Source organism: Sorghum bicolor, chromosome 2 (assembly GCF_000003195.3).
Source record: "Sorghum bicolor cultivar BTx623 chromosome 2, Sorghum_bicolor_NCBIv3, whole genome shotgun sequence".
NCBI classification, from domain to species: Eukaryota; Viridiplantae; Streptophyta; class Magnoliopsida; order Poales; family Poaceae; genus Sorghum; species Sorghum bicolor.
Genome location: NC_012871.2, coordinates 57182598 through 57196262, shown reverse-complemented (window position 1 = coordinate 57196262; position 13665 = coordinate 57182598). Strand labels below are relative to the sequence as shown.

The window sequence follows — 13665 nt, the reverse complement described above, 5'->3', positions numbered from 1 at the left end:
CGAGCTTAGAGCAAGTTAAATAATACAGCCTACTTGTTGGCTGTAAGGTTTTTCTTAGCCTTCTTCTAGTCCACCTATACAATAGTTAGCTATTTATTATTAATACATGACCCACTTATCACTCACAAAATTTCTTGGTTCCTGTGCCTAAGCTAGCTGTAAACTTACAACCTGCTTCTTCTCTCTCTTTCCTTCTCTTGTCCATCTCAGCATTTAGCCAGCTTACGGCCTGTTATAATACTTGCTCTTAGGACTCACCACCGCAACTTTTCTGCTTGCTAATCCATCCACGCACGCGCCGACACGCGCCTTCATTAGTAATTTCATTCAATGCCTCTTTATTTTGCTGTTGACGTGAACAGAAATACTACGCGGCGTTATTGCTAGATAGAGCCAAGTCTCGTGTTGACCCTATTTCTTTTTAGCTTAATTAAGGCTGCAAGTAACTACCGCCTTGTCTAGTTACTTGAGCGAAAATATTTTAGTATTATAGTAGTTTCGTTTATATTTAATAATTATTATTTAATATAAACTAACTAAATTTAAAAAAAATTATAAATTATATAATTAATTATTTTTTATTTACTATAATACTTTATATATGTGTTGTAAGTTTTTGATATAAGTTTTTAGATTTCGAGTGTAATTCCCTCCCTTCCAAGCTCGTTATCCAACAAATCAATAAGACCTGAGCCCAACATGCCCGACCGTCTTCCGTGACCCAACCCAATAATATGAGACCCATCTAAAGCCCACGACCTGCCCCACACGTCATTTCACTTTCCACTGACACTATGGCCCCACACCCCACTCCCTACCTCCTCGTTTCCCGCCCACTCGCCGCCGCCCGTTCTTCTTCCCTCCCCTTCCCCTTCCCCTCCCAAAATTCCCAAACCCCAAACCCCACCAAATCCCTAGCCATGGAGGCCTCGGCGCCCGCCCCGCCGCGTTTCACCGTGGCCGACCTCCTCCAGCTCCGCCGCCCCACTACCGGCGTCTCCTCCCTCATTTGCCCCTCCGTTCCCACCTCCACCTCCAGCTCCACCTCCCGGCCCCGTAAAAGGCACAAACTCTCCGCTCCACCCCCAACCTGGAGCACCGGCACGGTCCCGTTCGCGCCGATATCCCACCCCGTGCTCCTCTCCGGCACGCTCTCCCTCCCCTCCGCATCCTCCCCGGCTTCCTGCCGCAGTAACTGCTTCTCCTTCTCCGACCCATCCCCCACTTCCGTCTCCCCGGCCACCGCGGCCGCCTCCGTCTGCTGCTGCATCGTCGACTTCGACCCCGCCGCGCTGGGCCGCGAGATACTCATCCTCGCGTGGAACTACCTCCCCTCAGTGCGCCTCCACGCCGCCCCGGGCGTGCTCGAAGTGGTCCGCTGGCGCCTCGCGGAGGAGGAGGAGGAGCATGCTCCTGCTCCGAAACGTAGCTTCCTGGCGACGGTCCCGTTCCATTTCCCCGATCAAGAGCCCGACTTGGCCACCCGCGGATGCACATTTGGTTTGGTCAGGTCCGTCAGCGTGGTGTTCAGTATGCCGCTTGCCAAGGCTGATGCAGGAAGCAGAAATCCAGTCGGGTTTCTGGCGGAGATTTTGTGTTGCGGGTGTCGCAGCTGCTGCAGGGCGACACCGCCCAAAGATGCCCAGAGTCACAAGTTCGAGACGATGAAATTTGTCTACTTTTTGGATGCGTCGAGCATGTGGCGGCCGGTTCTAGTGTGGCTTGTGGGGAGGCTGGTGTACGTTTCTGGGTTAAAGAAAAAAATGGTTTCTGTTGGGGACAAAGCCTCACTCATAATGTTGGTGTCATCTGCAAAGACAGCCGTAGCATGGTGCCCATCCTATAGGGGCAGTCTGCCATTGGATAGCTTCCCTGAGAAGTGCGGTGGGGAGTATGCTGGGGTTATCACTGGAATTTATTCTCAGGGTCTGGTGGTCGAGCTGGATGACACTGCATGGCTGCTGATTGATGATCAGCAGCTTACACCACCACATTCCCTTCGAGTTGGTGCCATTGTATGTTTCAAATTGTCACTTTCACTTTCAAATTTTCAGCCTTACATTTTTCCATCATAAGGTGCCACTTATCTATCCTACTTCTTTGTAGGTCTCTATAAAGAACTTTCGAGCAACGTGTCTGAATTTTGCTTGGACACGGATTGTTCTACTTGCAACATGCTGTAAAACCTGCATTACTGTAAATTATTTCTCCTTGGTGGACTCCAAGTAAGACAGGAACTATATTTCCATGTCACTACATACTACTCCCTCTGTCCATCAATGTAGGATATACTTTTGATGACGTCTTCAAAAGGAGTTGGTTTTGTTTTGATATATTATCAGTTGCTACAAAATAAACATAATAATAAAATGCATTTTGAAATACAAATATACTGATAAAAATTTTATAGACGAAACATGCATATAATTTAACTAATCGTTTTGTAAGTTGGGGAACTATAGATTGATTATTGAAGGACAAGAACATGTACATATATAGGTGAGGATAGGGGTGGCTTATGGAAACACAACCAACCTCCAGTATCCTTGCCTAATACAACTCAGGAGTACAAAAATACAACTTCGCAGCCCTAGGCGACCTCTATACAGAGATAAGGCTGGCTGGACATGAGCCCATATGGCTGAAGCTAATAAGGCCTAAGGCCCATAACATGGCCCTGTCTAACATGTTTATCAAAGCACACCTTTTACAAACTGGACGGAGGGAGTATTACAGTTATCATAAAACAACTTCTACTCTTGGTGCAGAAATCATTTGAAGGCAGAGAACAAGGGCCTCTTGGGAACATTTGTTGACTCATTGGAGATGCCTGCTCGATTTTGGTTTGAACTTTTTATGTTTTAACTTCTATGAAATATACTTACCATGATAAATGATTGACAAAATAAACAAGTTTCTGTCACAAGGTGTGCTCATTGTTTTCTCCATTTCAATTGCAGGATGTTACTCCTGATATCATGTTTTAAACAGAAGTTCACTAAATTATTTTCTGATAAAGAGATTTTGGGCTCACAAAATGTATGTTTCTAGTTTATATTTCATCATTGGAACAGTTTATAGACTGTTTAATTATTTACTGTCACTCCACTGTAACTGCAGCTAATTTACTGAATTAAAACTCTTGTATTGTAAGGTACCAACAGAAGCAAGGAGTGGTTCATGCTTATGCTACTAAAATTCTCCCGTCAAAGTGCCAACCTCAGGCAAGTTTATTAGTAGTATACCTACTCCCTCCATATTCTTTTATAAGGTGCAGGCACATATCAAAATTCAAACTTTAAATCTTTGACCAATAATTTTGCCAACATTTGTTAACTATTATAATACAAATTTGATATGTTTAGATTTATAATGAAATGTACTATCCAAATATCATACATTTATAAGCATAAACAATATAATATAAAATAAATAAATGGTTAAAGTGTAATTTAGGAGAGCGTGTCATATGGTTAGATTTTCTTTTTTGAGCAGAGCCAATATATGCTTGTTTACTTGTTTCTTCTTTTGATATTTTTATTACTTCCCCCATAAACTGATATGAGGCACTAAAATTCTGATATCTTGTGGCACACCTCAGGGACAGGGTTCTTTATGAAAGTTACTTATATCAAAAAAATCTTTATTTGATATAATTTTTTTTTACTCGAACTGGCAGGGGAACATATGGTATGTTTTTGAACGAGGCATGTCCATGGACAATTTTTTTTTGCTGGAAGTTAAAGTACTGCACGTAGACACTTACAATTTCTGTTTATAGTTTTTCCAACTTCACCAAATACCAACAGTGTTTAATGTTAGTGGTGCTTGTTGTATTAGCCCTTTCTATTGTTCTTGTCCCACCTCTTTTCCTTGTGAATTAATTAGCTTGAACTTGGTTGTGCAGGAAAGTTTAATAATGAAATTCTGTAGACATAATTGTGGTAGCTTAAGCCTTGGATCTAAACTCGAGGGTTGCAAATTGGTACTGTTATCTTACTATCTTCTTTAATTGTTTACTTGAAACTAGTTTGGTTTATCCTCATTACTAATTCAGTATTGACTTCACTAGGCCATACCATTCTCTAATCTACTCTTTGAGAGTGAATCGTTGTGGATATCATCGATGCTTAAATTGTGGAATGGTTCTGAAGAAGTGGGCAAGAGCCAGGGTTTCTTATGTGATGGCTTTTCCTATACCAGCAGTACCAGAAGATTAATTTCGAGTGAAGATCTGAGTTTTGTTTTAGTAGGAAGCATCAAGGTTATTTCTAATTCTTGCGTTATCTACCTCAAAGTAATGATATTTATTTTAATTTTTTTATCAAGTCATAGGATACTAGAATTGTGATACCTCGAATATTTTGTGAGATTTTTGAACCCTGAGTTTTCCTTTCACTGATTTTTTAATAGCTAGAATATTTATCCTTGTTATTAAAATTTGTTTTTGTTCATTTCTGAATTCTCTGATGGGACATTTACCTTGGAACTCAACATGTATAGCCCTAGTTCATCTATTATTGTATCCAGAGGCTGTATTTTCACAGGTTTAGTATTGAATATAGTTTGCATGTAGACAGTTCAAGTAAATAGATTAGGCCAATTAATGTGACAACTTTGAACGCACAGATTTTGACAACTGTTAACATTTTAGTAGTACATGGAGGTTTTTGGAAATAGTTCATTTGCATGTTGGTTGTGCAGACTAGTGAATGAATTTGCTGCATAGCCGCATAGGTGATTTTACTTCATGACCTAATTTTTAAGACTCGGTATTAGGATACATTTTGAAATGCCTGTGTCCTTTCTGCATACAGACTTCTCCACTGTCAGGGAGACTGCAGCTGGTTGATTCTACTGGATGTATAGATATTTTTATACCTGATCTTCCACCTAATGAGAGCTTGTATGGCATTTATGAGGTAATAACCGTAGTTTACTATGAAATATTTCGTCTCTAGAAAAAAGTTTACTATGAAATATATCGTCTCAAAAAAAAGTTTACTATGAAATATTTCTACTTGAATACGTGATGCATTAGCCTACCCAATTTGCTTGGGACTAGAAGGCTATGTTGTGAATATGTGATGCATCTTATTATTGTAACTTTGTTACTCAATTGCCTTGCCTGCCTTGTTGTAAAGTTAATGATTTTCACTTAATCACTTTGACATCAGAATAAAGACCTTTGAATGGTTGTTTAAGAAATCCGGCAGAGGTGGATGTTGTGTCGCCCTAAATCTATGATCAACTGGCACTATGAGGTTGGGTATAATCCAGCTAGTGCCATAGTGGTAGCAGCTGTTTTGTCTCCTCAACGGACACAGAAGAGGTAGTTCCTCCCAATGTTTTCAGGTCAGCGGGGTCGAACCTGGTCAACCTGGGACCGACCAGACAATTAATCGTGATTAATCGTCGACCAAGTCGATTAATCGACCCTGGTCGTCCATCTGGTCGTCCATGTATATCAGGACATATGCCTATATATATACCTTGTTATGGTGGGGAATACCTACCAGAGGAGGTCACGTGCCGCCAGTGGCTAGTTGCACGTGGCCCAGCTAGTCCCGCACGGCCACGGCGTGGTGACCGCGAACACCAGGTGAACCTGGCAACTGAGGTCTTGGGTGGTTCAGTTTTGGTAGGTAAATCTTAGGGGTTGTTACCTATTCCATATTTTTAGCAAGAGTCAGTTTGTAATTGCCTTTAAAAGGCCACCCTATCGTATCAATAAAGAATTAGCCTGGGATTGTGATTCTTATAATCACCCTTGGGCGCCCGGCGCCAGACTCATCTACAGCTAGGGATGAAAACGGATCGGATACGGACGGATATCACTGATATCATATTTGTTTTCATATTTCTGATCGGATTCGGATTCGAATACGGATAATGTCAATCATGTCGGATAAGATATGATTGGATGTCGACATCATAAATATACGATTTAAGTATTCGGATACGGATACGGTATCGGATGTTAAACATTCGGATTCGAATACGGACAAATCTGAACCTCTCTAAACGAATTCGGTCTCGAATACGGTCGGAAAATATTCGTACCGTTTTCATCCCTATCTACAGCTCCCCTAGCCACGCCAAGCTTCGATCACGGCACCAGCTCGCCGGGATCGGCTCCGCTGTCGTGCCCCGCACTCCCCTCCCTATCTTCTCCGAAGCAAGGCTCGGCGGCATAACATACCTCTCTCTCTATATACTATATTATACACAATAAAGGAAGCATCAAGACTGCATTAGTCTTTAGCTGGTGACTTATTTGTGGGAGTTGTTTTCCTCTCTTTTCTGCACTGTCCAGAGGTCCATATTCATGTCCCAAACTCCATTTCTTTGCTGACTTTCTGCTGGAAGCCTGGAATACCATAATTAGCAAGAAGCAACACTAATGCAGTCTTGATCTTGACACAACTTAACAGCAGCACTGTTGCAATAGCAAATAACTAACATTTAGCAGACCATAGCAGCCACACAGCCAGCATATTACATAACCAAAGCCCATGTCTTGGTTAAACAGGCCCAAAAACAGAGTAACCAAACTGGTCGTCCATGTCCTGGTTGGACGACTAATCGCGATTAGTCGTCGACTAATCAGACGACCAGCTTTCTGGTCGAGCTGGTCGAGTCGGACCTCCTAATCGAACATTTGGGACCGACCAGGATGACTAATCGCGATTAATTGGACGATCTGAAAACATCGGTTCCTCCAGGGCTTACTCCCTTGCTGCACAATCTTGTGTGGACTGCTGACAGATTTCTGTTCTGTAGAAATGTGCTGAGATATATGTATCTGCAGATTATTGATTCTATTGGCATTACCAGCTACTAATTCCATATGTTGGATTGCAGCATACTTATCCTAATTAAGGGTTTTTAAAGCAACGTAATGACGCAATGTGCAGAACAATGGTGTGTTGCTGTTACAGTTCTAACAGTGCCTGACTTATATGCTTTTGTTAGCTTCATGTAGTACTAGTAGAGATTAACAGCTCTCAATTTACTAGGGAAGTCTCAAGTTCCCAATAAGGATGGTCCAACAAGAGTAGCTGATCTCAGGCTTATCTCCCTTCTCAATTGTTCAATTATTCTCATAAAAAAAATTTGGCAAACAGATTGCAGAAGCTGACCATAACCCTTATACATAAAAACCAATATGGGTTCTTTAAATCAAGGACAATTCAAGATCACCTCAATTGGTCGTCTGAGTATTTACACTTATTCCATCAATCCAAAAAACCTGACCTGCTGGGGGAAGACCACCCCTGCAGCATTGCATTAAGAAGCAGCTTCTTGCATACAGGCTGATCAACACCCCTAAGGCCGGCTGCTCTGGATGTGCCACAAAACACCCAGGACACATGGCCAGGACACAACTGAAGAGGGGTGTTTTTTACCCCGAGCCTGTTTAAATTCACTCCCACAGGGGAGGTGTTACTAAGGCTCCTGTGACCACTAGGTTACAGACCTGTTCGCCACCAATCCGAAAAGGAATTGGTTATCCTGAAGGTAGACTTTGAAAAAGCTTTTGACAAGATTGAACATGAAGCTATGATGAGAATAATGAGGTATCAGGATTAGGGGATTTTTGCTGCTCCTGGATGTCAGCAATTTTCAACTCAGGAACTTCTACAATGCTATCAAATAGTGTAACCAGAAAAACTTTTCATTGCTAGGTGTGAAGCAAGGATACCCACTCTTTCCCCTCTTGTGTAAGCTACTGACTTGCTCCAAACAACCATGAATAAAGCAAAGAATCAAGGATTCTTAAATCTCCCAATGCCAGTCTACTCAAATGCAGAATTTCCCATCATTCGGTACGCTGACGATACACATAATCATTGAAGGGTGTAGTTGACGTTTTTTTTTTTATCTTGGAAGCCTTGCTCAACACTTTTTGCTGACTCTTCAGGATCCAAAGTAAATTACTCAAAGTCAGTAATGCTTCCAATAAATGTGGAGGCTGCCAAATTTGATATCCTTGCAAAATCTTCTGCTTGCTCCAAAGGCACTATACCTTTCATATATTTGGGACTTCCTTTGGGAATAAAAAGCCAAAAATTGAAGATTTCTTGCAATTGGTCACTAGATGTGAGAGAAGACTTACAATTACATCCATTTATCTTTAACAGGCAGTTTGGCTGCAGTTAACTAACTCAATCTTTGCCTCTCTCCCAACCTTCTTCGTGTGCACATTCAGAACACTCTACAGTGATGGAACGTGCAGATAAGTTTAGGAAGCATTACTTATGGAGGGGCGGGGGCATGTAAATGCTAAAAATCCACCAAAAGCTACTTGATTCATGGTTTTTGCAAGCCCAGGGATGAAGGTGGTTTAGTGGTTATAAACTTGAGGACACCAAATGATGTTTTGTTGATGAAAAAGTTTGCAAAAATTCTTCAATAAGATAACCCATGGATTGAATGAGTTTGGGGGGAAATTACTGAAGCAGTAAGTTGAGTCATAAATAAGGGTTCATTTTAGCAATTTGGTGTAGGGACATTTTGAAGCTTCTCGACACCTATAAGGGAATTGCAACAGTAATCATTGAAGATTGTAAAATCTGTTTACTTTGAGATCTATGGAAAGGAAGACTCACTTATCAGACTTATCTGAAACTTCACTTTTTTGCTAAAGACAAGCGTATGCCCAGCTACAAGCTCTGAAACTAGAGTTAGAGGGAATAAGCCGAGCATATGAAACTGTTTAGTGGACACGCACTTTTGGTTCTTATCTTTACACATCAGCCCGGCCATAGAAATCTTTAATTGGACATTCTGAGATGCATCCAGTTTTAAGTGGCTTTGGAGTTTCGAAGTCCTGTCAACACAAATACAAAGTCTTTTGGCTCCTCCTACCTAAAAGATAGGTTCAGTATTAGAATATTCTCAGAAGAGAAAAAATATGGATCTCCCCTCCTATGAATCGGAGAGTTTCAAAAGGCAGTTGGGAGTTCCATTCTACATGGAAATCATCATTCTCATGTAATGGGGTATTTTGGGCTTCAAGAAATGACTTCTTCAGGGGAGTTAAGCTGAGAACCCAGCAGTGCAAATCTATTTTTAAGGAATTTGCTCTGGTTAACCATCGAGCCAAGAAATAAGCAGTTCCCAGTTATTAAAGCAATGGCTAGAAGCTTTTGTGTAGTTGTTTTGATCTTTTTCATTTCCTTGTTTGTTTTTAGATCTTCTATTTGACAAGAAGATATTGAGTTGTTTTTCTGATTTTCACTTCTAATACAATCGCACTTTCTGTTTTCTTTCACAATAAGCCGTGATTTTGGTATACTTAGATTATCTCCTGCTGTACTCTGAACAAAATTCACAGAACAGTAAAGTTGCCATTTTATCTTTTGGCTGTATATATTAAACTTTGTTTTCTTGTTTCCATTTTGCCTTTCAGATCGTCAATTACAAACTAGCCCTTGAAGGCCCAGTGGCTTACGTAGATCATTATGATGTTGCTGATCCCCTGTCCTGTAAAGCTGTGTTTCAGAAGCTTCCTTACAAAAAAAGATTGCAGCACCTCAATATTTATGTTATAGTTCAATGGAGGGAATTAATTCATATTGGCCCTCCCTTGAGTATTCCTTCTTATATTTATTCTAGGGCCAGGTTGTTTCACCTGCTGAAATTGTCCCACGTATTTCCTGTGAACAGCAACGTGAGTCGTTTTTCATGTGTCAATAATCTTGAGATTTTTAGCATAATCATGGTCCTAAATAGTGTCTGTGTTTTTGATTTGCCATTTCAGATTCAGTGTCAAAACATGTCAGGGTCCCTGTATGCTGAAGCTGTAATACTTCCATACGTTTTGAGGTTTATTGGGCAAGATGAATTTCTTGAGCATGCTGAGGGCTTTATAATGTCACACTCTACTTTACTAGGTAATTCTGAAGCCTCTGTGGCAAAATCATGTATTATTCCATGTTCGCTAAGCTTTGGCAGCACCAAACTTTGTGGTACTCTGGTGTCTACCTATTCCTCTGGATCAGAAGGTACTGTTCTAAATGAACCTATTGTACAAAGAAGAGAATACTCATCAAGGATTTTGTTGGAGTTCAAGATGGGAAGTTTTATGAAATATCAGGTATTGATGAAGAAGTCTATTTTCTCATTATTTCATTGCCACCTCCACATTTAGCTGTGTTTCTATAGCTAGTATCTCTAAATTCTACATAACCGCATCAATATGCAGTTTCCGCGAATCAATGGTTCCTATATTCTCCAATGTCCCAGTGGAAGTTTTAGTTGCACCATGGGAAGTTGCGGATGTGTGCGAGGTGGTAAAGTCTCGATAGATTCTCAAGATAGACTTTGGAGCTTTGCCATTACCATTGATGGTACTATAAACATGAAGGGGTCAATTGGGGATCAGTCTATTGGAGGTACTTCAGTGAAGATGGATGAGCTATTTTCCAGAAATATCATCCATGATGAGCTAAGATTGGTTCAGCCTTGGAATGACTTTTACCGTAATTCTTATTTCCATTTGGATTTTTCTTGTGAGGCACTAAGCAAAAAGATGGAAGAATATAACACCATATGTCATGTATTGAATGGGCTGTGTGCTTCCTCCAGTGAAGTTTTAAGTGTGTCATCATGTGTTGATATTATGATGCCTAAAGTTGCTTCTGTGTCTGCTAACTTCAAAACTAAAGAAGTGGGTCATGGAGATTTATCAGTACAGGGAAAAATAGAAAATATACATCCACTTGTCTGTAAGTGGGAAAGATGCGTTCCTGGTAATGAGAAGTACAGTCTATGTATCCATATTGCTGATAATAATCATGCGGTAAATAACCAGGTTGCATTTTTTTTTATTAAGTGCGTAGTTGTTAGTTTGTTAATATTCCATTTCATGGCAATCCTTTGCAGGTATGTATCCGGGGATACTCAAACAAACATTCTACTGTTGGCATAGGACCAGGGGCAACAGCGACATTCCACCGCATCCGTTTGAAACAGTTTGCTCCTTCCCTTTCTTCTGGTTTTCTTTAATTGTTTCTTCCATTGTTCTGTTAGGATCCTTGCAGCAAAAGACCCCTATTTATTTACCCATATGCAGCATTGTAGCTTTTACCTTGATCTGACTTGGAACCTGATGTCTACCCTTGTTGCTTGCTTTGTAAAAAATGGTAGTTTGGTGGTACACTGAATAGAACGAGTTGAGCAAACTGATTAGCTAACCAATAGTTATATATTTATTTGTAGAGGTAAATTATGCAGTTTAAGTGAGGGTGAGTACTAGTGAGCCCCACTTACATGTTATACTCACATGGATAAACACGTCAATTAACTAGTTGCATCCTAATTTTTATGAGTCTACTTTTGTCAATCCTTACAAATTACAGTAACTCACTGTACTAATTGCTTGGGATTACATTCTTTTTACATAATGTCACGTTTAATGTTTAAAGCTGAACTTCAAGGTGCATTTTTACTTCTAAATATGCAATTGCATTATCTATCTGCTTATTTCTTATATTCTCTGTTTTCTGGCTCTAGGCATGGATTATGGTTAACCTCCGAGACATACATTGAGGTTAGCTCCATCAGCCATGCTAACTTTACTGAACAAAGTGTTATTTCGTCACCAAAGTCTAATTGGTTAAAAGATGGTTCACTTAGCACAGCTTCACCGTGCTTGTTCTTTCATCAGAAGTACTTTACAGACAGTAGACCCATGCAATTTCACTGCAGGGTAGGTTGCTTTCTGCTCAAAGTTCACTCTACATGTTACATTTGAATCATTCAGGGTCCTGTTGGCCAGACACTCAGACGTATTCTTTGGTTGCTAGCTCAGTTTTATCTTTTGCTGTACTCATTTTGAATTTCTCATCTGATATCATCTTTCTTCCAGATAGCAACTGTTCTTGTGCTGGTATTGAACAAATCGACTAATCATGGTGAAACTCCAAATGTAAAAGTTCGGCTAGCTGGTTTTATTCTTGGTAAGATATGCAGTATTTTTTTTTTCTGTTTAAGCTACAGAATAGTATACATCATACCCAAATTCGAAATAGTTCCAATGATACACAGGGATGTACTACAATTCTAATTTGCATAGTGCACATGTATTTATTAATCATTTATATTACCTATGCTTTTTGCAGATGATGGATCATCCCTGTGCTGTGGCTGGGCTGATGATGCTAGGGCAGAATTATTGCTTAGACTGCAGGAAATTGCACATCTGGATGCTTCTATTAATTTGAAGCTTTCAAAAGGAGAAAACAGCACAAACTTACAATATACTATTGGATGCTGCCTTAAAAAAATGTTGAATAAGCACACAAGCGTTACCGTAAAGAATTGTGGAATTCCTCCTGATTTCTCTTGCCGAGATTTGGATGCATCTTCTGATTCGGACAAAGTCTTAAGTCGCTTGGAAGACAAACTTCTGAAATTTATTGTCCTTAATGCTTGTTGGAAGGGATCTCTGGTGAGTTTATCTATACATTGGTTGTCAAAGCATGTTTGAGTTTGGATCAAATATCTAGGACATATATCATTGGAGCTAATAAAATATTTTTATATTAATACCGTACAGTTATATTAGATAGAAAAACTTGACATTATTCTCCCAGCCTTTGAATTGATCTGTAACAAAATTATTTTTTTTTGAAAGTCTGTAACAAAAATATTTGCTATTTGTGTCATTAGTCAGGTGATTTGCAGTTCATTTCTACAGTGATTTGATTTGTCTCATGAGATATGCACCAATTTTCCTTTTCTTTATGTGTTTTCTAGTTTCATAATGACTAGAAAATTGCTGCACTGGTTGGTCAGGCCTTATGCTTATCAGTAATATACTTGAATTTTCTTAAATGTATGCTATTTGATGAACTCAACATTTTTGCAGAATGTTGTCACATCAGCTCTAAACCCAGATGATATAAATGGGTTCAATGTGGAGCTCCCTGCTCCAATACAGAACATGCGGATGCTTTGGATAGAAGAAGTTTTCCCAGTAGATCCTTTGGAAGAAGCTCGCAGACTTTGTGATATTTTGGAAAACAGCTAGTGTTGTTCAGCCAGCACTGCACATTCTGGATGATTTAGTACACAGCATCCAGAAAAGGATGGATTGTCCAGATTGTACGGCCATTTTGCTGAGATTTTTGGAAACAGAAAACGTGTTTCACACTAGGGGACAGTAGGAACTTTCTAATTAGAGGGTGCCGCATCATCATTTTAAGCACTTCAGCATTAAGTGCTCTTGGCAGGCGATCCTTTTCTAGTCTGCTGGCAGTAATTCAAATGCGTTAGCAACATTGAACCTGTTAATAATGGAAAGTCTAGAAATAGAAGAGTTTTTTGTTTCAGAAATAAAACATACCTGTGTTCTTGTGTAGGATAGCAGACGGGCGAGGTGCAGCATTTTAGAACTGCGCAGGGATCCGCCCGACCCCTGGCAGTTCCAAGTCAGGAGATTCATGGCTGACCCGACGCCCCGCGGGACGTCGTCTGTTGAAGCTGTTGACGAGTAGAGCGACCCCCACCATGACCACGTCCACCACCATTGCCAGTGGTATCCGTATCTGGAGTGTCGGTGTGGTGGTGGAGATGAGGCTGAAGACCATCACTGCTATCGGATAGCGGTGATGGTCTTCAGCCTCATCTCCACCACCACACCGACACTCCAGATAC

General features: G+C 40.4%; 1 protein-coding gene across 4 annotated transcripts; it reads left to right on the top strand.

Annotated features, from left to right (window-relative positions):
* Positions 872-13325, top strand: LOC8065386 (CST complex subunit CTC1). Of its 4 annotated transcripts, XM_021452353.1 has the most exons (16): positions 872-2015; positions 2107-2225; positions 2769-2843; positions 2961-3039; positions 3165-3224; positions 3908-3985; positions 4073-4264; positions 4818-4922; positions 9416-9676; positions 9767-10102; positions 10211-10807; positions 10891-10979; positions 11521-11716; positions 11876-11966; positions 12129-12457; positions 12878-13325. In XM_021452353.1, exons 1-16 carry the CDS (start codon positions 921-923, stop codon positions 13037-13039), a joined length of 3864 nt encoding a protein of 1287 aa, XP_021308028.1. In that variant the 5' UTR covers positions 872-920; the 3' UTR covers positions 13040-13325. The 4 variants fall into 4 exon arrangements, with proteins under 4 accessions (XP_021308028.1, XP_021308029.1, XP_021308031.1 ...); XM_021452354.1 differs by lacking the exon at positions 12878-13325 and having other exon boundaries at positions 12129-12511; XM_021452356.1 differs by lacking the exons at positions 11876-11966; positions 12129-12457; positions 12878-13325 and having other exon boundaries at positions 10211-10757; positions 11521-11696.

Excerpts from the sequence above, each read along its gene's own strand:
- LOC8065386 (XM_021452353.1), top strand. The coding sequence starts at position 921 with ATGGAGGCCTCGGCGCCCGCCCCGCCGCGTTTCACCGTGGCCGACCTC. Across the intron at positions 2,016-2,106 it reads CCCTTCGAGTTGGTGCCATT|GTCTCTATAAAGAACTTTCG; the intron begins GTATGTTTCAAA and ends ACTTCTTTGTAG. Across the intron at positions 3,225-3,907 it reads CGTCAAAGTGCCAACCTCAG|GAAAGTTTAATAATGAAATT; the intron begins GCAAGTTTATTA and ends TTGGTTGTGCAG.